Source organism: Eleginops maclovinus, chromosome 22 (genome assembly GCF_036324505.1).
Source record: "Eleginops maclovinus isolate JMC-PN-2008 ecotype Puerto Natales chromosome 22, JC_Emac_rtc_rv5, whole genome shotgun sequence".
NCBI classification, from domain to species: Eukaryota; Metazoa; Chordata; class Actinopteri; order Perciformes; family Eleginopidae; genus Eleginops; species Eleginops maclovinus.
Window position 1 is genome coordinate 6,926,021 of NC_086370.1, and position 24,909 is coordinate 6,950,929.

The window sequence follows — 24,909 nt, forward strand, 5'->3', positions numbered from 1 at the left end:
TGAGCGGCTCTTTCACAATTCCCCTCACTCCATTGCGACCCGTTGTTAAAACATTCGCAAATTTCCCACGGAACCAGATCTCGGTTGTTTGACTTCCCACATCATCTCAGCGTATTGAGCCACCCAAACACTGCGACCGCACCATGCTGAAGCAAAGCCCAGCAGGACAGCACACACAGAGCTGCTGTTAGTGGTTTGACAGTCCTGTGGAGTACAAGTGCATTCCCAAAATGGGTCACAATTTACAAAAAACTGCAGAAGTGAAATCTGGAACCAGAAAGTGGACATGATTGTTCATTATGTACTACGTAATCCAGCTTTCTTCCTCCAATGTTCTCATCAAACAGAAGACAAAACAAAACAAAACGATCTTGTGTTTAGAAATAAGCATTAAATAACTCAAAAGGCCCAAAACGTGGCTGTTATGTACATGATAGGCATACATGTGCACAAAAACACGACTTACATTTTAGTTAATTACTCAGTTTGAATTACTTTATGCAAGATTATTGATCATAACGTAGAAGCAATTCACTTAAGTAACCGGGAAATGCTCATTGGTACATTTTCTTGATCTAAAACCATTTGAAACTCGGCAAATGCTTTTCATTTGGGACCCTTCTTTCACTGGACTAAAAGCTCACTAACACCAACTCACAATTGGTTTCTCTCTTCAATAATAAAGCTTAAAATTGACAGTCATTCCCAGAAAATGGTACTTATCAGCTCCAGCTCAATGAACGGTAATGGAAACGTGTCATCCAGGTGGACACAGTCATAAAGAATGAATTAAATCTGGACAAATATTAGAAGTTATTTATTTACAAAACATGCAAAATTATACTCTTATCAAAGCCACCAGGCTCCGTTAAAATAATCAGTAATTGAAACTTGTTGATCATCGTGAAAAACAAGCTAAACAGGAACAAAACCAAACTCTTTCTTTCTTCTGTTTGGACAAACTCTGGTTTGGTGAAGGAAGAAACCCCCGGAGTTAGATATCTGGGGTTAAAATGTTCCTATTCTTAAGGAAACTGTTATATGCTTTACTCTTAGCCACCAGGCTATGTTGACAGAACGTAATTATACTGGCAATAATAATGGCATACCTGGTCATTGCAAGATATGATAACTCTCCTAATTCTTTGTAAGTTTAAGTGGCAAAAGATCCAACGACATCTTTCTATACTTTCTACCAGTATACGTCCTCCAATGCACCTGCTGCTATATATGGCCGCTATTTTAAGCACCAAATTAGGATTCAAGCTGAATATGCTGGATCTCCTAGCATTGAGCTGAGGAGACTTTCCCTGAGTAGATTCCAATGGTAATACTTCACTGTAGCACACGTAAACCTGATTTATCTCTGAAACTATTTGAGCTCAGTTCCCACATTTTAAAGTGATGGGCAGTGATTTGTCGAACTACAAACAGTCTTATCTACCACTGCTTTTTACTTCCAAAGAAAACAGTTTTCAAATGAAACTCAAGTACTTTCCCCTAATTTTCTAAACAAAACTGCTGATTTATCTGTCTGACTGCACACTAAAGCTTTAGTTTACTTTGGAACTTCTTTTGAGTCTCCGCTACTGTGTCCTGTTCTCTTCTTTCCAAATGAAGAATAAAACCACCTAAGGTCAGTGTTCTGTTTCCACTCCCTTTTAGAAGAAGTCAAACAAAAATAACCATTCATCAAACACTCGGGTACTAGAGATGATTGAGGACTTTAGGGAGAGAGGGCCGACATTAATAGAAGAGCCCCGAGAAATTAAATGCCACAGAATCTCTCTCGTGTAATATCAATGTTCCTGCCTCCAGCTGTATCCCAACAAGGCATAGTATGTTTGCAATCCTCCTCTCTAACCAACCACCGCCGCATCTCTGACATCACATCCTGTCTGTGACCCTAAACACATTAGACCACTAATTGGTCTGCTATTATCTTTCCCATCTTGCCGATCTATGTCAGTCCCAGCGGATGGTTCTGTGTGTGTGTGCTGTTGAGGGAAGTAATGAAAAGCACAGGTTGTTTTTGCAGGGGGTCCGTTGTTCTGTCTCCGTTCTATGAGATCCTCATGACTAATGACAGGGCCCGGAGGACATATTGCTCTGCTGACACACACACACAATCATAAAAGCAGACCTTCCATACTTGCAGACCTGCACAACTGCAGGCGCTTCCTACAATGTAAACATTGTTTTCCCATGATGTTCCCATGATTTAAGCAAGCAGCAATCTTTGGTTATATAAACTTAAGCCATTGCAGAGGGGCCTAAAACCTGCTTTCTTTGTAATGGCCAGCAGGGGTGACTACTGGAGGGAAGTCCAATTTTATAGAGTTCTACGAGAAAAAATGATCCTACTTCTCACTTGATGCATTACCTCGGTAAACATTAGCTAGTTTGAGGTCTTCATAACGTATAACCAAACATCAATTTCCTGTTATATACAGCAGAGTAAAGCCAATGCAGAACATGCTTTCTCTTTCAAAGGGCCAGCAGGGCCAGCAGTTGCACAAAAAAGTCTGATTGTATAGAAGTCTATGAGAAAATGTACCTTCTTAAAACTTTATTTATTACTTGAGTGAACTTGATCTTGTTTCAAGTGTTCTTCATGCAGCATGATGTTCATTTTGACAATATAAAGGTCACATTTAACTGGAAAAATAAAAGCCTGCCTTTTTTACGGTGGGGCTACCTTGTGATTGACATCTGGCCACAGTGTCCTGTTTCAAGGTTTCAAGGTTTTATTGGTCATATGCACAGCAGATACAACGTATATGTTGGCAATGAAAATCTTATGTCGCGTGCTCCTCCAACAACTCAACATACATGGTGCAAATAAGATAAATAAAATAGTGCAAAAAGAGAGAAGAATATTTACAGTAACAACAATAAAGATTTGAGGATGTGAAATATATACATATGTGGAATACATTGAAAGTATTTAAACACTTTACACTGTTGAATGAGGAGGTATGGACAGATGCATATATTATGTATAGCAGATGTATATGGCAGATATGTACAATATATAGATATGTGTACTATAAACAGATATGTATGGCAGATGTGTATAATATATATATATATATGTATGTGTGTACTATAAACAGATGTGAGTAGACATTCACAGAGCTCAGGAGTTCAGCAGTCTTATAGCCTGTGGTATAAAACTGTCTCTGAGTCTGGTGGTCTTGGTCCGGATGCTGCGGTACCGTCTGCCAGACGGCAGCAGACAGAACAGATTGTTGCTGGGGTGATTGGGGTCCTTTAATATCCTACCGGCCTTCTTCCTACACCGCTGGGTGTAGAGGTCCTCCATGGATGGCAGCTCCGTCCTGGTGATGTGCTGAGCAGTTTTCACCACCCTCTGTAGAGTCTTACGGTTGAGGGCGGTGCAACTGCCATACCAGGCGGTGATGCAGCCAGTCAGGATACTCTCGATGGTGCACCTATAAAAGTTGCAGAGTATCCTGGAGTCCATGTTGAACTTCCGCAGCCTGCGGAGGAAGAAGAGCCGCTGTCGAGCTGTCTTGGATATGACCCTGGTGTGATGTGTCCATGTCAGGTCCTCACTGATGTTTGCCCCGAGGAACCTGAAGCTGCTGACTCTCTCCACAGGAGTCCCGTCGATGGTGATGTGTGTGTGTGCCTCTCTCTGCCTCTTCCTGTAGTCCACAATCAGCTCCTTTGTTTTGCTGACGTTGAGATGGAGGTTGTTGTCCTGGCACCAAGATGTCAGGGCTCTGACCTCCTCTCTGTACGCCGTCTCGTCGCCGTCTGTGATCAGGCCGATGACGGTCGTGTCGTCAGCAAACTTGATGATGGTGTTGGAGCTGTGTGTGGCCACGCAGTCGTGCATAACAGGGAGTAGAGGAGAGGGCTGAGCACACAACCCTGAGGGGCTCCGGTGTTGAGGGTCAAGGTGGAGGATGTGATGTTCCCCATCCCCACTGCCTGGGATCTGCCCGTTAGGAAGCTCATGATCCAGTCACAGACGGCGCTGTTGAGCCCAAGATCCCTGAGCTTAATGATGAGCTTGGAGGGCACAATGGTGTTGAATGCTGAACTGTAGTCAATGAACAGCATTCTCACATAAGTGTTCCTCTGGTCCAGGTGGGAGAGGGCAGTGTGGAGGGTGAGGGAGATGGCATCATCCGTGGACCTGTTTGCTCTGTAGGCAAACTGCAGGGGGTCCAGTGAGTCAGGGAGGGAGGAGGTGATAAAAGGTTTGACTAACTGCTCAAAGCACTTCATGATGATGGAGGTGAGTGCAACTGGGCGGTAGTCATTGAGGCAGATGGGTTTTGTCTTTTTGGGGACAGGGACAATGATGGACTCTTTAAAACATATGGGGACTACAGACTGGAGCAGTGACCTATTGAAAATGTCTGTGAACACATCTGCCAGCTGAACTGCACACACTTTGAGAGCACGGCCAGGGATGCCATCAGGTCCAGGAGCCCTGGGTGTGTTGATCCTTTTCAGAGATCTACACACAGCTGCACTGGTTAAAACCAGTGAGCAGGGATCCTGGGCCTTCTGACCCTCCACAGCCGGGGGCCTCTCAAAGCGTGCATAAAATGTGTTCAGTTCATCTGGGAGAGATGCAGACACTTCCTCAGCACTTTATTGTTGGGTTGTTGTCTGTGTTTTCCTCCTGAATTTTTAACCCACGACAGTTCCAGTTTATGAAAACATAATTTAAACATTCTGGTACCTCAAAAATGTCCGGTTTGGTTGTACTTGCACCCATGTCATTTAAAAAAAAAAAAAAGGAAAACAGTCAATGTACAAAACTTGAGGCTCCAAAGCCGTGGTCTAAGAGCCATTTACCATCTGCTTCTTATGTACCGTTTTCAATTATAAAATGATGAACTTACCTTCCACAATCTTAAAGTAATAGTTCTAATTAGATTTTTTTGTTTTAAGTTAACAAAGATAAAGTAAACAATCTTACTCCAGAATAATAAAACTCACTGAACATTTGGGGAGTTGATTCCCACTTTATTCATCCCACAAACAGCTGGACTGTTAAACCAGAACAAAAAGGAAAACGACTGTTCTGAAAGCCCTTCTCCATTTTAGATACTTGATATTCAAACAGTAATTTTCCTTTCTTTGTGGTGTAATTGGACTTCTTGTCTGTTTTTCAATCTCCCTCCCTCCTCGCTCCACTGCGAGTGTTTCAGAGTGAAACTGTGAAACCGCTGGCAGAGATGGATAGTTTCCATTCTGACTCAATTGGCAGGGATGAGATTTGGATGGAGAAAAAAGAGGGAAGTAAAAAAAGCTCAGCTCAGGGACTGATGAGGAGATAACTTTATTATAATGTGGGTGGTTTTAGGGGAATTTATTCCTGTTAAATGGGGGATTGAAATGTTGAAAATATGTGACCCCTATGGAAAATACACTCTTTCAATCAGAGATTTCATCCAAAAACATCTCTCTTCCCGGTTGTTTACATGTATAACAGCTCTTTTTTGTTTAAGCCAAATATCAAATACTGTACAATTGTGCAATTATCGCACTAGTGGTATTGAGCAAATGTACTTAAGTAATGAACCTTACTAATCCAAGGTACTTATAATTACCTTGATTTTTTTTTAATGCTACTCTAAAGTTCTTCTCAAATAGATCTCTCTGAGCGAAATACTGTGTAGCAAACAACATTTCCGGACAGGCTTAAGCTACTAGAGAAGAATGCCTTTAAAATCCAAACTTATTGTTTAGAAATATTCTTCTACTTGTGGGATGGATACAATTAGTCACATATTTGAAACAACCAATGGCTGTCTAATAAACCAATGCTGACAGGGCTTTTTGTCGCCCAACTGTGGCATAGAAAGTTGAAACCTCCAACGCACAGTGGACTTGTCAGTATGAGCAAGAGTTAGCATTAGCATAATGGAAGTTTGGACAATGTGCAGTTTATGGATGCAAACATGAGCTTTCTTCCACTGTCGATCAACACAATCTTGTAATGCTGTGTCAGCCTCTGCCAGCTTTGAACTAACAAGCTAGCAAACAACATAAACGAATGGAACACTCAAACTTAACAATCTCAAATATTTGCACGTGGATGATCTTGGTATTAAACAGACTCCTCTCAGAATCTGAATCAAACATGTATGTCTAAATCTCTCCCATATTACCTCTAATAAAAACAGGACCGGATGCTAAAACTCATTGTTCAAGACCTGCGTTAGCTTCACGGCTCAAGAAAGCAGTGGTACTGGGCAGGGAGAGGCATGGTTTTGTATTTTTTCACGTCTCACCTCGCCTCTATCTGTGACGGCAGGTTTTGCATCCCGCTCTTTCCAGGTTATATTAATGTTGCATTCATAAAACTTGACTGTGTGTGTTTGTGTGTGTTCAGTGTCAGTGGTCAGGTGAAGCTTCACCCCAGTCTGTTCCTGCTGCTGCTGGTGCTCAGTCGACTCTACCCCTCTCCTATGGATGGATCTTCTTCACCTCTGGGACTCGCTCCGTTCATGCCCTTCATCATCAGGTTCGTGCTACACACAAAAGCAAAATATGAACATTTTTCTTCTTTGATAGACGTAATTCCACATTTATTTGTTTAATAAAGGTTCATAACCTGTAGTTTATTTACAATTTAGGGATAGCATTAGTATGTAATATTCCAAATTCATGTAATTTTACAATTAACTAAAAAAACTACATTTCTGACTCTTCAAATGTTCTGTTATTATTTATTGTAAAGTACATAAAAAATGAGTTTTCTTCCTCTGAAATGCCACAAAAAGTCCACAATTTGACATTTTTGGCTCATTACTCAGCATTCTGCTTATCAAAAACAGCTTTAAAAGTGCTTACCACCTTCAACACTCTTGGTGATCTTTTGAGCAGTCCGAAATGTATCATGCATGCCTTATTTCAAAGTGTAACTATTCCAAGAGTCTGCTGCAGCGACTCTTCTCAATGAGCAGCAGTGTCAGAATAAGTATAAAGTGCTCTCTCAGCAGCCGCTCAACTCCATTGTGTAATCACTATCAGCAAGAAAGTATTTCCAATCAGCTGGAACACTCACGGAGGTTAAAAAGAAACATTAGCATGCGGAACACTCTTATCAAATCCAAGAGGGTCACACACCTGCGCTCTCAGCCATGGACAACCTCTCAAACGTTTCTCTGAATCACAACTACTCAGTAAGTATAAAAAAATCAGCAAGACAAAACACCTGCAGTCTAAACACTCTGGCTGTTTGTGTGTGTGTTTATGTTGTTTTCACAGGTGCATTTTTTATGTGTCTTACATCATTTCTTTGCTGATATTTACGTCACACCCAAAATCCAGTGCGTGAGGCCATATAGGAAATTCAGATTTGATGTATGTGCACACCAAGACAAAACACCTCTCTAACTATTCGGTCTGTCCAGCAAGTTTCTGTGTTGTTGCTTGTACCGCCTCGTGTCTCAGCGGTTGATTAGATTGTAACCGTTTACTCGTAACTTTCCTCACTTTTCACTGGGGATTGGACCTAACAGGCCTGCATTCTTTATGTTCCTGAGATGGAGAGCGCTACAAATATTATTCATACAAGTTCATCTACTGCACCTGCAGATTGTGCTTCCTCCACTTATGTTATTACTCTTTTGTTTTAGAGCCCAAGGACGTTGGTTGTATTCATATTCTGTACAAACTTAACCTTTTATTTATTTATTTTACCTTAAACTAAGTCCGTCATCTCAACAGCCTTTTAAAAAAGTGACTGAAATATGAATGTTTTTCTGAGTAGGTCTGCTATTTAAAACCTATATAAGCGATTTGAAGATGTATATCAATAAAAACATGCTAGTCTAAATGGTGAGGTGAAAAACACTTTCCCACAGCTGAAATCGTTATCTTGAAGCGATAATTTCAAGGTTAATTTATTGTCATTGTACAACCCTTGGTTACTATGAGATACAGTTGTAGCCCTCCACTGTGCTGGACAAGAAAAACCAAAGAACAACAAAAAGAAACATATTTTATGGTGCAGTGTGGAGGATGACCCACACATGCAGCATTTTCGTAGCTGCCAGGAATTTCGGTGATTTACCGCACATGTTACGCTCTCTCGGTGAACCCGGGCTCTCAGGTGAACCCTAGCCCTCTCAAAAGCTATCAGAGAAAACACCCTTCCCCAAAATATATCAAATACATAGCACAATGTGTTCAGACAAGCTGTCACATAGTGAAATATTATCTGAATTCCAAAGATATACTTTAGTTCTTTAGGTTCAAGTAAGGCTATGATGCTGAATGCTGAGTAAGGTGCAGTGTGCTGTAAGTCAGAGTTGTGTGTTTATGTCTCTGAATGTGTGTTTGGGAGGAGATGAGGGTGAGGTTAAGACCTTGAGGTAGGAATGTTTTGTTGACGGTTTAGATAACAGCACTTGTGTGGGTATTTGTTCATCCGTGTTGTCTGCTGCTCCATCACAGCTGACTGAACGTATTAGATTCCGCTCGTTCCCTGTTTATACATGATGATTGTTTCTCAAGAGGTTCATCTACTCCAGCAGCACTGCTCTAGAGGGTTGCGTGATCCAGACTCAACAACTACTTGATGTAATTCCATGATGTTTTACAGAAATTCATAGAACCCAGAGAATAACAAGAGTAACGAACTTCCATCCATCCATCCATTTTTCTCAAATCTGTCCATATGAACATGGAAAATATCCTGGTTTGCTATATTAAATCATTCTGTTCTGTTCTTACTGGCCATTAAATCCCATCCTTATACTCTTTCAGTGTCAGTTATAGAGGACAAAATCCACAGTTCTTGCGCTAACCCTAACCCTACAGACACCGATTCTAGAGAAAAACTAATTAGGTGCAGCCTGTTTTATCAGAGATGACTTCCCAATCCCAAGGAAACCACTTCCCACGTCCAAGGAGACCCAGACGAGATTTTACAACTAAATATGACCCTAACTTTTGAGAAATCCGCTTGAAAAAACAAACTCCGATTGCCTGAATCTCATAAGCATCAGATAAGCTTTGATATTTATTGTGGCTTGGTTTTTTTCGTCCCCCATTACTCATTATTAGCAACTACATCTGTATAAACAGTCCAATATCCCAGTAGTCCAATGCTCTAATACAGGGACTCCCAAAGTGAGCTGCCACCAGGGGGTGCGCAAGATGAAACATGTAATGGTGGTCTGGTGTAAAAATATTACACAGTGTTGTTTTTTAAGTGGGATTTTTCCATAGCCTACAATAAAAAACAGGAACTATAAACATTTCCTTTGTAATCCCTTTTATTTTAAATAAAAAAAACTATAATTTATTAGTTTCTGATAGAAACGTAGAAGAAGACGACAGCCGCTGTTGTTGGGACGTAGAAGGGGGTGCGCCGCAAAAAAAGTTTGGGAACCGCTACTCTAATACATTCATGTGTTTTATGCCTTAATGACGAGTTGTGAGACACCAAATGTTCATCCTGTTTGCTTCAATGCATGCTGGACAGAAGGGGGCAAATGGAAAGTGAAGTGGGATAACAGAGGGGCTGTAAACATGGACCATTTGCACCGTTTCCTCAAGAACCTGTAAATTCTTAGAAATCAGCTCTTGCAAGTCACTGATGGACTGATTCAGCAGACTCTTTATGTGAAATAACCACTGTGAAGTGAAATCTTTAACTTGTTTGAGAACCAAACGGTGGATAGTTTGAGTGCTGACTAGCTGGCAGACTTCCTGTCAGAGAAGGTATGCTGAGCACATATCCACCCAAATGAAGCCCACATGTTGAACATGTTAAATATAGCCCCGCACTAACTTCTTTGGCCCCAGCCGGGTTTCTCTTCCCCATCCCCCCCGTCAACTCATCTTCCCGAGGCGTGTTGGGACGTGTCTGACGAGGTCGGCGACTGTCCCCCCCCCCTCCCCGTCCTCTTCTTCTACCTCTCTCTCCTCAAATGATCTGACCCGCCACCTCCAAGGATCACATGTTGCTTGGCTCCTCTTCTGTTGACAGGACTGAGCATCGCGTCTCGTAATCCTCCCCCTATACCTTTCCATCACACGGCATCTTTTATATCCTCCAAACACCCCCGCAAGATTGTTGACATATCTTCTCTGCGTGGCCTCTGCATGCGTCACACCTGCCGGGATAAGAACGGAGAGCTGAGGATGACGAAAAAGAGGGGGAGTCCGATGACAAGCAGAAGTATTAATTCTAATAATTGATGGTTGCTCTATTCCACCTCTTGACGTCTTTAGAGAATTTCTTATTCCTTTCAAAGTCCCTCTCTCAGCTTCTATTTTTTCCCGTTCACTCTTTGCACTTGATCTAAAGCATCTGAGAGTGCTGAGATAAGAGATTTATGTTTTCTGATATGCATTCCAGGCCTCTCCCCTCACCTAACCTGCCTCACTCTCTTTCTTTCCTTTCTTTTCTTCACTGACTCGTAACTCATATTTTTCTAGGGCAAGGTTATGCCCATAAACCAAAGAAAGGCTTTAAAAGTCTACTTTCCAGCCGAGATTCAGTTCTTTTTACCTCACAAACTCTTCCATCATTTTGTTCCGTTTGTCAACAAGATTACAAAAAACGACTCACCGAGTTTTAAAAAGATTCTATGAAAGGCTTAAACATGGGCCAAGTTAGAACCTATAAGAGTTTGTATGGGAAACTGGATCACAGGGCCGACACACACTTTTTTTTTTGTATCTTTTGGAAACAGCCTTGGCGGATGCCGGCGCTCTCTGGATGCTCTTTTTGTTGCTGAACTTTTGTATTCCACGATAAAATTTCAAGATGTTAACTGAGACTGTACTTGTGTTGCATTCTTTGTCATTCTGAAAGAAGATACTTATTAGAAGATACTTTTTTTGTAATCGGGTCCAAGGTATGGTCGTCCTAAAGTTGTATTCATGTATGTATCTACTCAAATAGCTGGAACAAGTTATTACCTTAAACCAGCAACTTGCAAGCATTTTATAAATCTTTGTATTCAAGGCTTTTCTTACTGCCCAAGGATATGTAAATAAATTGAAGTAGTTAAATATAAGAATAACTCATACTGGTGAAAAAGGGTTTTAATTCATGCGTTACTATAAGTTTATTCTGACACAAGTAGTCAAATACTCGCTCAACATTTGTATTAGTTTTCCTGGTAAAGCCAGTTTACTAACCAATATTGAGTGTTTGCAATTTCTTCAGTTTTTAAACCATTGCAGCCTAGAAACCTTTGGTTGAACAACCCAAGCTTTTCAATGACCTCACCCTTGCTTTGTGGACGTTTGACTGTCATGATTAAGACTTTGTTTTTAAAAGACAGATGAATCAATAATGAATATAATCAAACAGTGCTGGAGCATTACCGTATTTTTGTAGGCCAATCCGGAAGTTAGCGTAGCAATCTCATTTAGCCAATTGTTAGCCAACGCCTTTTTAAAGACGCGTTAAAGCTATGGGGGGTATTAGGACAAATGGGGTCCGGTTAACATGCACTGACCACTGACCCTTGTGGATTTGGGCAGATGATGGTGTCTAGTTTATACTGCCACTGTGGGCACCAAAAACCCTTTGAAATTATCCAGTGGTTGTGAAATAAATGAACTGATTAAAATGTCAAAACAAGTAAAGAACGGTTTTCTTCATCAACATTGTGTCCATGCAAACAAATAGAGCAACATGATCGTAATTATGTCACCACTTCCTTTCCTAACATTCTTCAGTGACAGACATGCTGTTTGGTGTTGTTCCGCCAACATGCTACAGTGTCTGTGGTGCAAATGATTCTCTCAGTTCTCCAAAATGAGCCCCAGATGAGTCCCATCCAATGCCAGTCCAACAGTCTGTGACCCCACAGGGGACGGCCCCGTTTCTAAAATTACACTCTTCCAAACTGTCATTTCCTTTTGCAAAAGTGTTTCAATGGGACAAATTAGCAGAGATAGTTAACATATGGGTCCCAAATGGGGGCTGGGAGGGGTGGAAAGTGAAGAATGGACAGAATTGGGTCAATAAACCCGCATGCGTGTATTTCTTATGTGTGTGTGTGTTCTTGTGTCTCTGAGAGAACGCTGGTGCATATAATTTACAGGCGTGTCGGGATTGCAAACTGTTGTCTGTCTTTAATACAGGGGTGTGTGTGTGTGTGTGAGTGTGTGTGTGTGTGTGGTAGGCTTGCTCACAGCAGGTGGAAAAGCATTTGTTGACAGTTGACTTGTTGCATCAAACAGTCCTTTCTTTGTTGAGCCTGAATTGAAATAAAGCCTCTGTTATTCCCCTCGTCTTTTACTTTAACAGTGGTTGTTTGTTTTTTTTGACAAATTCATTTCAACGCTTACGGATAATTAAAAGCTTGTCATTATTATCTGCAGTAAGTTTTGACTTGTTTCTCTCCCTCATGAAGAATGTAGCCTGCCATGTGTTTACTTACACATTTCCCCATCTTGTTTCCATCTCTGCATACTCTATACTGTACATACTGTACGGTCAATGTACACAACACATTTGTTGCACTAAATTTAGGCTTTCAGACAAGGATCTTTTAATAAGGATCCGAATAAACCTTCAAAGCCTCTCAAAACAAGCTTAATCTCATCAATATAGAGCTCCAAACACTGCTAAAAAAATATCAGTTTATCTGCTTTTACTATTTATTGGTTTAAGTAAAATGAATAACAAGAAGATAAAACAAAGCTGTGCTGTTTGAATGTTTGCTCAAGGGCTGAAATAGTCCCCCAAAAACCAATATCAAATTGAAAACATTAGTATTGGTGCCTTCTAATATATTTACTAGTTATTTTTCATTTTTTAGGTCCAAAACCAGTGTATCTTTTGGTGGTTTCTGACCTGTTGTCATTTAGAGAATATATTGACAGGATATTAAACTATTATCTTTTTAATTTAGGAGAAATGTCACTAGTTTACTGCATATAGATATTTAAACCACAGAAACTGAAATGATTGCCGTGCTCTCTTTTTTCTTGTATGTTCTTTAGGTTGATTATATCCTTAATGACTTTTAAAAGCATAATTCACATTGGCAGTCAGTTCAAGTTTCAAATGATCAGGAAAAAAATGAATAAATCAACATTTAAAACAATGTTTCTTCTTGGATACTTTTCTCTGAAGACAGCTGGTACAGAGACAGCCATATTTCTGAGGAATTAGCTTGAACTACAGCTAGCTGCTTGTTAGCACTTATACATACATTTTCCTCTTTCCTTCAGTAGCACTAACTAGCTCTGACCCTTTAGATCTGCCCACTCCCCTCCCTCTCATCTCATTCAGGTCCTTTTGGTCATGTCCTTCCCTCATGTCCGCTACAGCAGTGTTATGACATTGGATAAGGAAAGACTATCAGCTTGTAAACAAGGTTAATTTTAGCCTGCACTCAGGGTAACTGGCCACGTTCACCATCACCGGGGGAGTCTGTGTGCGATGTGTGGTTACAGAAAGAAAGAAAATAGGAGGGAGAGGAAAATAAGTTGGAAAAACAACACACTATTGATTACTTCCATGATAGTTTCAATATGGTTGATTTTGTGTGTCCTCTGCTAGCCTGCGAGCAATTTAATGTTCCTATCCTTTGCTTTTGCAATAGAAGCACGAAAAATGGAGGGAAAACGGGGGTATTACATATTGTATGCAAAAATAGTGACCAAATGTCCAAAATAAATACTTCCAAATGAATCTCTTTTGTCCATGACATAATGTGGCTGCAGTGCAACATAACTATTTTAATAGATAATCATAATACATGCCGTCATTAAATCATTTTTCATTTAAAAGTTACACCTGGGAAATAAATCAACTGGACCACCAACTGGAAAGAATATATATTCCTCCCTTAGCTCAAAAATACAATCTTACGTAATACAATCCTAGAGGATAACATGGCAGCTATCCGTGTAACATGATGTCAATATCTTCCAATGACACTAATGGTGTGTGTGTGTGTGTGTGTGTGTGTGTGTGTGTGTGTGTGTGTGTGTGTGTGTGTGTGTGTGTGTGTGTGTGTGTGTGTGTGTGTGTGTGTGTGTGTGTGTGTGTGTGTGTGTGTGTGTGTGTGTGTGTGTGTGTGTGTGTGTGTGTGTGTGTGTGTGTGTGTGTGTGTGTGTGTGTGTGTGTGTGTGTGTGTGTGTGTGTGTGTGTGTGTGTGTGTGTGTGTGTGTGTGTGTGTGTGTGTGTGTGTGTGTGTGTGTGTGTGTGTGTGTGTGTGTGTGTGTGTGTGTGTGTGCGTGCGTGTTGCAGATGTGGCCGCTCAGCAGTGTGTCGGACCAGAGAGATGGCGGCCCGGGCCCTGGTCCCCTTCGTGCTGGTGACCCAGGTCCCCTCCACTGTCCACACGCTGCTGCAGGAGCTTCCCGCCGAGCCCGGACCCAAAATCCAACACAACCACATCCACGGGACGCTGCTGCAGGTCTGCACCCCCGCACACATCAACCTAAACCAATACACTCACATATACATAACATATGCCATAATATTCAGTGGGGTTTGGAATCACAAGTTCCCTACAAGTACTTATTACCACAAAGCTTCTCAAAATTACACTGTTTTTTATCATCTTAAATTCAATATGTCTGCATCTCTTCATTTAATTTAATTTGACATTTAGACTAAGTGATCAATTGCTTAATTTAATCAGCAGATACAAATATTTTAAACAAGTTTAAAACTAGATGAAGAGACATTTCAGTTGGGAATGAGAATCACATAGAAAGTGCTTCTAACACTCCTTTTTGTTTATTTGTATCAATGAGTTCAGACCACAAATCTTAAGATGACAGAAAAGTACTTTTAAACAAAAATGACACCTTCATCAAATACCCTTTTCCCCAAAAATAGTTTCTGACTTTTTAGGTTATTCTATTTAAGCAGATACAGTGGGGCAAAAAAGTATTTAGTCAGCCACCAATTGTGCAAGTTCTCCCATTTAAAAAGATGAGAGATGCCTGTAATTTTCACCATAGGTACACTTCAACTATGAGAGACAGAATGGGGGAAACAATCCAGGAAATCACATTGTAGGATTTTTAATGAATTAATTGGTAAATTCTTCGGTAAAATAAGTATTTGGTCACCTACAAACAAGCAAGATGTCTGGCTCTCACAGACCTGTAACTTCTTCTTTAAGAGGCTCCTCTGTCCTCCACCCGTTACCTGTATTAATGGCACCTTTTTGAACTCGTTATCAGTATAAAAGACACCTGTCCACAACCTCAAACAGTCATACTCCAAACTCCACTATGGCCAACACCAAAGAGCTGTCAAAGGAGACCAGAGACAAAATTGTAGACCTGCACCAGGCTGGGAAAACTGAATCTGCAATAGGTAAGCAGCTTGGTGTGAAGAAATCAACTGTGGGAGCAATTATTAGAAAATGGAAGACATACAAGACCACTGCTAATCTCCCTCAATCTGGGGCTCCACGCAAGATCTCACCCCGTGGGGTCAAAATGATCACAAGAACGGTGAGCAAAAATCCCAGAACCACACGGGGGGACCTAGTGAATGACCTGCAGAGAGCTGGGACCAAAGTAACAGAGGCTACCATCAGTAACACACTACGCCGCCAGGGACTTAAATCCTGCAGTTCCACACGTGTCCCCCTGCTTAAGCCAGTACATGTCCAGGCCCGTCTGAAGTTTGCTAGAGGGCATTTGGATGATCCAGAAGAGGATTGGGAGAATGTCATATGGTCAGATGAAACCAAAATAGAACTTTTTGGTAAAAACTCAACTCATCGTGTTTGGAAGAGAAAGAATGCAGAGTTGCATCCAAAGAACACCATACCTACTGTGAAGCAGGGGGGTGGAAACATCATGCTTTGGGGCTGTTTTTCTGCAAAGGGACCAGGACGACTGATCCGTGTAAAGGAAAGAATGAATGGGGCCATGTATCGTGAGATTTTGAGTGAAAACCTCCTTCCATCAGCAAGGGCACTGAAGATGAAGCGTGGCTGGGTCTTTCAGCATGACAATGATCCCAAACACACCGCCAGGGCAATGAAGGAGTGGCTTCGTAAGAAGCATTTCAAGGTCCTGGAGTGGCCTAGCCAGTCTCCAGATCTCAACCCCATAGAAAATCTTTGGAGGGAGTTGAAAGTCCGTGTTGCCCAGCGACAGCCCCAAAACATCACTGCTTTAGAGGAGATCTGCATGGAGCAATGGGCCAAAATACCAGCAACAGTGTGTGAAAACCTTGTGAAGACTTACAGAAAACGTTTGACCTCTGTCATTGCCAACAAAGGGTATATAACAAAGTATTGAGATGAACTTTTGTTATTGACCAAATACTTATTTTCCACAATAATTTGAAAATAAATTCATTAAAAATCCTACAATGTGATTTTCTGGATTTTTTTTCTCATTCTGTCTCTCATAGTTGAGGTATACCTATGATGACAATTACAGGCCTCTCTCATCTTTTTAAATGGGAGAACTTGCACAATTGGTGGCTGACTAAATACTTTTTTGCCCCACTGTATATGTTCAGGTGATTCATTTTCTTCTAATTTGGTTTTAATAATGATCTCCTACTATAAAAAGGGGACAGCTGGGTTAGACTCCTCCTTGTGAAGTATTCACAGTGCCGGATGATTGAAAAATGTAGGAATATCAAGAGGTGAGTAAGGGTAAGCTTAACTGTCCATAACCGTAATTGTAAAATAACTATTAGTCATTGTGTGCAGTCACTCATCGTGTAACTTGCTATCTTAGCAACATTTAAACTAGCCAGCACTATTGGAGCCATGTGTGTTCACGGTAGACATGAATATGATCCCTGAAATACCAATCACTATCAATACAATATGGGTCGATTCGATCAGCAATATTTTTGTAGATAAAATAAATGTTAGTTTTTTGTGTCTTTTTAGCTAAACAGCTAGGTGGCTCACGCTAACAAGCTGTAGCCGTGCCTGGCTAGCGATTGGGCTGGACAGGACATTATTAATTTGACCCCAGGCTCCAAGTCACTACTGTGCAGAGTCTGGCTCCAAATGACATCAAAAGCACGAGATGGTAGGGTCTGTATTGGGGATATTTTTGGACAGAGGTCCAGAAGATTTCAACCATATTGACAGATGTATAGGTTAGTCAGTGCGACAGGGTCGTGGGGACAGTTAGGACTATTTTTTTACCAAAAGAGGAAGAAAAAAACTGTTGAATCTATGTACATGTTTTTGTTTCCAATACATTTTCTGAATATTGTTTCAGGCCATGCTGTTAAAATCATCTGAAAACCAATATTTTTTGTGTCGCTCACACCTAGCTGATAAAATAGACACGTTGTACAGTGATACAATTGTGCTACCCGTTACAGCCGATCAAGAATGGAGGTACACACATCACACATTTTATTACACAAGTTGCTGATGAACCCATATCTTGAAAATCTTCTCGAACTAATGAAAGCAGCCTTGTACTGTATTTGCGTTTACAACCATTCTCAGGGTTTAATATCATTTAATGTATCAGTTTATAGTTCATAAATACAAGTTAAAGCCTGACAATCTTTCCAACTGGATTTGAGAGGTTTGTATTCAACAGAGACAAAATATAAAACGCAATAACCTAAGCGCTTATCATAACATGTGAATGTGCACACCCACACACAGATTATAGATATGGAGCATCAAACCTCAACACACGCATGCACACACACACACACACACACACACACACACACAGTTTCCACACAGAGCCTGTCCAGACAAAGCGGTTATCGCAGAGTAAATACCGGTGTTTAGTTCTGTCATCACACTCTGACAAACACAACCAAACATTCTGCCGGTAATATCAACACAAGCAGAGGAAAAAGGGGGGAGAGGGAGTTTCCCCCCGAGCCTTTTATTACTGAACGCCACTGATGGGGTCATTGTGGGAGCAGGGGGGGTGCCAACCGGTGCCGGGGGGGTCGACACCAAGAATGAAAACTGCACCGATTTCTTCATCACTTATGGTTAGATAGCGGTCTGCACTGCATGGAGGTCCGCTGTGGGATGAAAGAAGGATAGCGGGAGGGGGGGAGAAGAAGAAGAAGGGGGGTGGGTCTCTTAAAGGCTTAGAGGAGACATCAGGAGGAGAGAGGATTTTTAGTAAACTTTCCTGTCATGGCCGCCATGTGTGGAGCTTCCCCAAATGTCTCCAGATCTGTTTTACGTTTGTTCTCTTCAGCTCCATCACCATCCACACTCCCCCTCCCCCCCCACTCCCTCCTATTTGTATACTTCCTGTCTCTACTTAAAATACGTTTCTTGGTGTCTTTCCCATCTCTCCGTCTTAGTCTTTTGTCTACCATACCCATTGAATAGATCATATTGTGCACCGCTCCGTGTGATTTAGTCATCTGTAATGACTGTTGAATCACAAGGTTGATGCTTTGTCTTCCAGTCATGTGTTCTTTGTGTCATGTGTGTACAATATCATCAGCTACCTGTTTCCTGTCACTTTCTCATACAGGAAATTGTAGAGTTTTTTTTTCTTCAGTCCAGACCCGTAAGTTAGCATCACAAGGGTTCCTTCCACACAAAGCAATGGGATTTCGCAGAGAATGTGCTTTGTGGCCAACACACGTTTATGATACAACATTTTTGTTCTACAGTATAATCTCCACATATATATAGCATCACCACCGCTAAGCTAACGGCCAACTCATGTCAGCGTGATGACGTTTTGTAGTCTCATTTAGCCCCTTGTTAGCAACTGCCGCTTTAATGACAAAAAAACTTCAGACATTCAGGAGAGGAGTATCTACGGGTGTATTTCTGTCGTTGAACAAAACATGCAAATCTCTTCACCTCGTTTGAACCGCAGACATTATTTCACCACAAACTTGTTCAAAAAACTGTTGACTTCAAGACGAGGAAACCGGACGTCATACAATGCGGAGTCTTTTCTGGGTTTAAGGACTCATTACTGCACCACTCTATACACCCGTAGTTGTTTTCGTAACATTAAATAATGTCTATGTCTAAATGTGACATGTCTAATGCCAAGATGTCTAAACTTTCTACTGTCCTGATATCAATGGTGAGCTTTTCCCATCATTTTGGAGCCAGGATAACAAACAGGCCTTTTTTTGTCAATGGAGTTCAAGTTGACTTGAATTTGACGACATGATGCTCTTTTTGGATCACTTCTGATTGAGTTGCATCCCTAAAATGAGCTTAAATAGCTTTACATTACACTTAAATATCCTGTTTTCATTGGTCATTGCGAATACACTTTTGGCATTTAGGATCTAAGCATTTCCTTCATTGTTCTGAATCCAAACAACCACACCCACGATTGGCCCTTTCCAAGTCGCGCCCCCCTTAGTTACTGTTGCTATGTAGGATATAGTTTGGCCAACAGTATAAAGATTTCTTCACCTGTGTCACACACCTATTTATTTTAAGTAATATTGCTGTTATTGTATACAGTGACAGCTCAGAGACATATCTGTATGGGATGTAGCACAGCTGATGCCTCAGGCTCTTTAATTTCCTTTTTCCTTCCACAAAAGGCACACCAGACTATCCTAACTCACACAATGTCCGTTTACTGAATATGTAGATATCATGCCAATACTTTCTTAAGTATTATTGTATTGAAGTTATGATTATTTCACATACTCCATAATAGACTATATGGTTTGTTTAGTACCAATGATTGATCCTTCAGTATCTTTGCCCTTTTGAAAGTCATTTCATCAAAGATATCACTAAATTAGATTTTTTCCAAATCGCCCAACCCGAATCCATCCAACCCGGACAAGCAGCTGTTCTGCATTTTTTAATCATGTTGTTGGCTTTGTATATTTCTTTTAAAGGGTGAAGAACACTAGTTTCACAGTTTTTCAGATGGCTAGGTTAACCAAAGTGCAAATTTAATGACATCTGCTGACAGAATGTATTCATGGACAGAAGTCGTTGCCTAGCAATGCAATTCCTTTGAAATAGTCCAACTGTGGTATAATGGAAAAACCTCTTGGCAAAAACTCATCCTACTTTGCCTCTTTTTTTTTTCTTAAGAGCAAGGGTTTTCACATTACGTTGTATAACAGCGGCCATACACATCGGATTGAAGGGTTATCCAGAGTTGGCAGTAGTCCTCATAATATTGTATATATCTCAGAGGCAATCTGTAACCAGGCTAAAGATAGCATGTGTGTATGTAGCTACGGTCATTATGGAGATTATGTAGGCAGATATATAAGGAGCTATGTGCTGGGGGGGCAGGCTTTAGAGCTGCATGCAGGTGAAGTGTTCTAAACATAGTAAAGCGGAGATAGCGACCTGAAGTGTACGTGTGGAGGGAAGCATCACACACACAGAAACACAGATAGACGAGATAGTAGCCATGTAGTCCAGGGCTAGTGTGTCAAATATTCTGTACGATAGGTAGCTGAGATGTTCAGATCACAGAAAAACTCACTCAAAGAGGGAAGAGGAGTGTGAGAACTACTGCGTGTGCCAGTACACCAGACACGGGTTGTTGTTTATGCCGAGGACATTGTGTTTGGCCTTGGGAGAGGCCTTATGTATGCTAATATGCTTCATAGTGTATTTGCGTGTAACATGTTGCAGATGTTTTCACTCGAGGGAGAAATGACTTCCTCTGTTATTGTCAAAGAACAACTGTTAGTGGGCCAAATGTGGAGCTGGGAACCATCACAGCTACTGAGCCGGCTGTACCACCCTACTGACTTTCTCACACGCACACAGCGAAGAGGTCTGATAACCTCGCAAGTAAATGTTTCCATCCAACCTTACTTCCAGCCCCTAGTCCATTCTTCCTAAGAATCTCAAATAAGTTTTATGCTTAATCAAACAGTATAAACCTTTACAGTTAGACCTCCATTCTTAACCTAGTTAGGTTTTGAGCTATTGTAAAATTCAGGGATACAAATCGAGGCAAACAATAAAATAAACCCAAACAGGAAGAACACGTTTTATGATTTCAATACATTTGAAAATGTCTCAAATTCAAGTTACAATACACATTGTCACTTTTTTAACACCGGCAAGGTTGTTATGTTTTCGGTCGTGGTGATTCTGTTGTTTCGGGAAAAAAACGTCTGTTTTTTTAGTGTAATTTGGTGGAAGGGTGTAGCATGAGTCAAGGAGGATTATATTTTGGATTGGATCCAAATCACAGGCCAATGCACAAACATGTTTCCCTGTCTTTGACATTGTGAGGTAAGGCATTTGTGCGGCATTCAAGTGGTGTTGGATTAATCGTAAACCTAAATGGCGAATTGGGAAATGTCGATTGAAGGCCCTTGGAGAGTAAATAGGGGGTGGATGTCTGGTGGGTCTGCCGGTGGACGAGTGGCAGGCAGCAGGCTAACATTGAAACTGATTTCTGGATTCGATTTTTTCTTTTACTCTCCTTTTTTCTGTAGAGGAAGTAAAGAAACAGCAACCTCAGGATTTATTTGTTGTTTGAAGTGCAATAAGGACTCGGCAGCTTTAAGACATGAAGAAACTATTATTTTCCACTTTATTCTAATGCATTATTTTTGCCAGAAAGTGGGCGGGCCGTCATTTTGGCCGGTAGTTAGGGCCCTCATATTATATGTTCGATAAAACCCCCTGCTACACATGGTGGTATAGTGAACATGGTGTTCCAGCGTTAGGTCATGAACCCACCAAAGACTCCCACCTTTGGAAATGGGACCATCTAAGGAGTCCATGAATTCACTACTGCCCTTGATCTGTGCTCTCCAAGTTCCATTCTAGTTTATGGTATGTTATGCTGGCCAAAAATGATTGGTCTATTAAGTTTTAATTTGATACTCAGCCGTGATTGTTATCGCTCACCAGTCAACCTGTATGGGCTCAGTCAGCTGCCCAAATTATATTTAAAAGTCATGGTGCAAAACAAAAAGTGATACATACAGTTGTGTTCAAAATAATAGCGGTGTGTTTAAAAAAGTGAGTAAAGCTCAAAATCCTTTTAATAGCTTTTATTTTCTTACCCACAAATTAATTGGGAACACTGCACATTCTATTCCAAATCAAAACATGAAGAAAATATCAAATTTGTTTTTACTTTACAGAAAGTGAAGGAAAGGGAATATTAGGCTGTTCAAAAAAAATAGCAGTGTCTGCATTCTGCTTTACTAACTCAAATATTTACTGTATGAACTGAAAAATGCTTGAAGATTTAGCTTTCCTGGGAATCACTGAACTAATATTTAGCGGTATAACCACTGTTTCTGAGAACTGCTTCACATCTGTGTTGCATGGAGTCAACCAACTTCTGGCCTCTGTGAACAGGTATTCCAGCCCAGGACGAGTAGACTACACTCCACAATTCCTCTGAATTTCTTGGTTTGCCTCAGAAACAGCATTTTTGAGGTCACCAAACAAGTTTTCTATTAGATTAATGTCCAGGGTTTGGGCTGGACACTCCATAACATTAATCTTGTTGGTCTGGAACCAAGATTTTGCTCGCTTACTGGTGTGTTTGGGGTCTTTGTCTTGTTGAAACACCCATTTCAAGGGCATTTCCTCTTTGGCATAAGGCAACATGACTTCTTCATGTATTTTGATGTATTCAAACTGATCCATGATCCCTGGTATGCGATAAATAGGCCCGACACCATAGTATGAGAAACATCCCCATATCATGATTCTTGCGCCACCATGCTTCACGGTCTTCACAGTGTACTGTGGCTTGAATTCAGCATTTGGGGGTCTTCTGACAAACTGTCTGCGTCCCTGGACGGTAAAAGAACAATCTTGCTTTCATTAGTCCACAAAATGTTGCGCCATTTCTCTTTAGGCCAGTCGATGTGTTCTTTGGCAAATTGTAACCTCTTCAGTACATGTCATTTTTTCAACAATAGGACTTTGCGGGGGCTTCTTGCCGGTAGATTGGCTTCACATAGGCATATTCTAACAGTTACAGTACTCACAGGTAACTTTAGACTTTCTTTAATCACCCTGGAGCTGATCATTGGCTGAGTCTTCGCCATTGGGGCTATTCTTTGATCCTTTCGAATGGTAGTTTTCTGTTTTCTTCCATGTTTTTCTGGTTTTGGTTGCCATTTTAATGCATTTGAGATCATTTTAGCTGAGCAGCCATTTTCTGCACTTCTTTGTATGTTTTCCCCTCTTTAATCAACTTTTTAATCAAAGTACGCTGTTTTTCTGAACAATGTCTGGAACGACCCATTTTACTCAGATTTTCAGAGAGAAATGCACTTTACCATGTGCTGCCTTCACTAATTGAACCCCACACTGCTATTATTTTGAACACGCCCCTTTCAATCTATGATTCAATTACACAGAATCAGCAGTGTACTTGTCATGACTGTTGGGTCTGTTGGTTTTGTATGGCTCTACTACACCTACTAGTAAATTATTTGCCATATAGAAATATAATTTCAACTAAAAACAGTTGTTGATCTGGTTAGTGATGTTGGACTGCTATTATTTTGAACACAACTGTACATGAGAAAGAATAGCTACAAACGTGCTTATGTTGTGATCATTGCATGACTAGTTGTTGAACTACTGCAGCCGGAAACTTACCACTAACATGGTAACCAGTTTGAAAAAAATAAGAGCAGTCTTTGTGTGGCAGTTTGTATTCTGCTGAACACATTTATACAAAATACAGAGCTTACAGGCTTGATGTGGAAAGAAACCCATGTGCTCACTTCTCTATGGACAAATGTGCTGATCAAAGAGAATCATTTGGAATAAAATGATTTGGCCATGAAATGTCATTTTAAAGTCCTGATTTGCTCTGACAGTACAAACAAACCCTGCAGTGTTCACATGCGGGAAAGTCTTATGACAACAATTGGCAAAGAACACTTAATGTAGGTCTTCCAATAAAGTTAAGTTGGTGACAATGTATTGAAGAAACAATCATATACAATAAAACTCAGACTGATATCTGATTTTGAACGATTTATTGGTTTAACTGGAGGCAGCATAACACTGTTGATGGCCTGAGTTGGGTCCTTGTCTTGATAAGGCTTATAAAAGCGCGGTGGAATTACTTCAATCAACTCCAGCGACCCCAAGCCTCTGTTTACACAACCAGAACTGAGCTTAACAAGCCCATCGGAGAGGCCGGCACTAACCCAACCCGACACTGGACTCTGCTTCTGACACGCGCAAGCAACAGCCCTGGCCCACAATGCCCGGTACAGGCCAGAACTATTAAAGCTGCGGCCTTTGGTGGTTTGAGGAGGGCCAAGTCGACGGATGTAATCCTTTGTGTATTTTCACAACAGAGGCTAAATGAGTGAGACAGAAGGAGGATGGGAATTATGCGTATCGCACCCTCCTTTCCTTTGGCAGCAGCGAGGTTGCTGTTGTTTTCCCAGATGCATTCTTCCTTGCTCTCTTCCAATAAGTGTCTGTTGGTCTGCTGTTACAACGGATGCCTTTGGCCAGTGGTCTGCCTGGACTTTCTGAGAAAACCCTCGGAGTTGAACCAATGAAAAACTGCGTGGGCCTGAAACCCAGCCTGCTTTCTTTTAGTGACAGGAGATGTGTCTAATCCAGAGGGAATCCCAAGTGTCTGATTCTGGTGTCGGATATGAGCCATGAAGGTGTGTCATTGAAACATTAAAACAAGTTTATGGTTGGAACGTTTTCTTTCTTTTGGGAGGGGCCACCAGTGCCTTTATTAAAGAGACATTGTTAAAGATGGGAGACGCATGGGATGATATGTAGAAAATGGTCGCAGGCCAGATTTTAACCTGGGTCCTCCACACGGGGACTGATCCCCAGTATTTGGGCGGCCAGCTCTAACAACCCAGCTATGTGGCAACACGTTTGGACTCTTTGTGTTCATTCTTCCACTACCTAAACTGAGTTCCATTTGGACCTTTCTTCATTGTAATAGGTTAGTATAAATCTGATCGTAATAGGCATATGAAAATATTATTTGCTTTTGTGCCACCAAAGGTCACTGACCTCCTGC

General features: G+C 41.1%; 1 protein-coding gene across 2 annotated transcripts in view; it reads left to right on the forward strand.

Moving 5' to 3' along the window:
- Nucleotides 1-24,909, forward strand: part of thada (THADA armadillo repeat containing) — a 113,449-nt gene that overhangs the window by 46,948 nt on the left and 41,592 nt on the right. For both annotated transcript variants that reach the window (XM_063875566.1, XM_063875567.1), the window contains exons 28-29: nucleotides 6,383-6,514; nucleotides 14,225-14,393. In XM_063875566.1, the coding sequence (XP_063731636.1) occupies nucleotides 6,383-6,514; nucleotides 14,225-14,393 (301 nt within the window). The remainder of the gene's footprint in view (nucleotides 1-6,382; nucleotides 6,515-14,224; nucleotides 14,394-24,909) is intronic.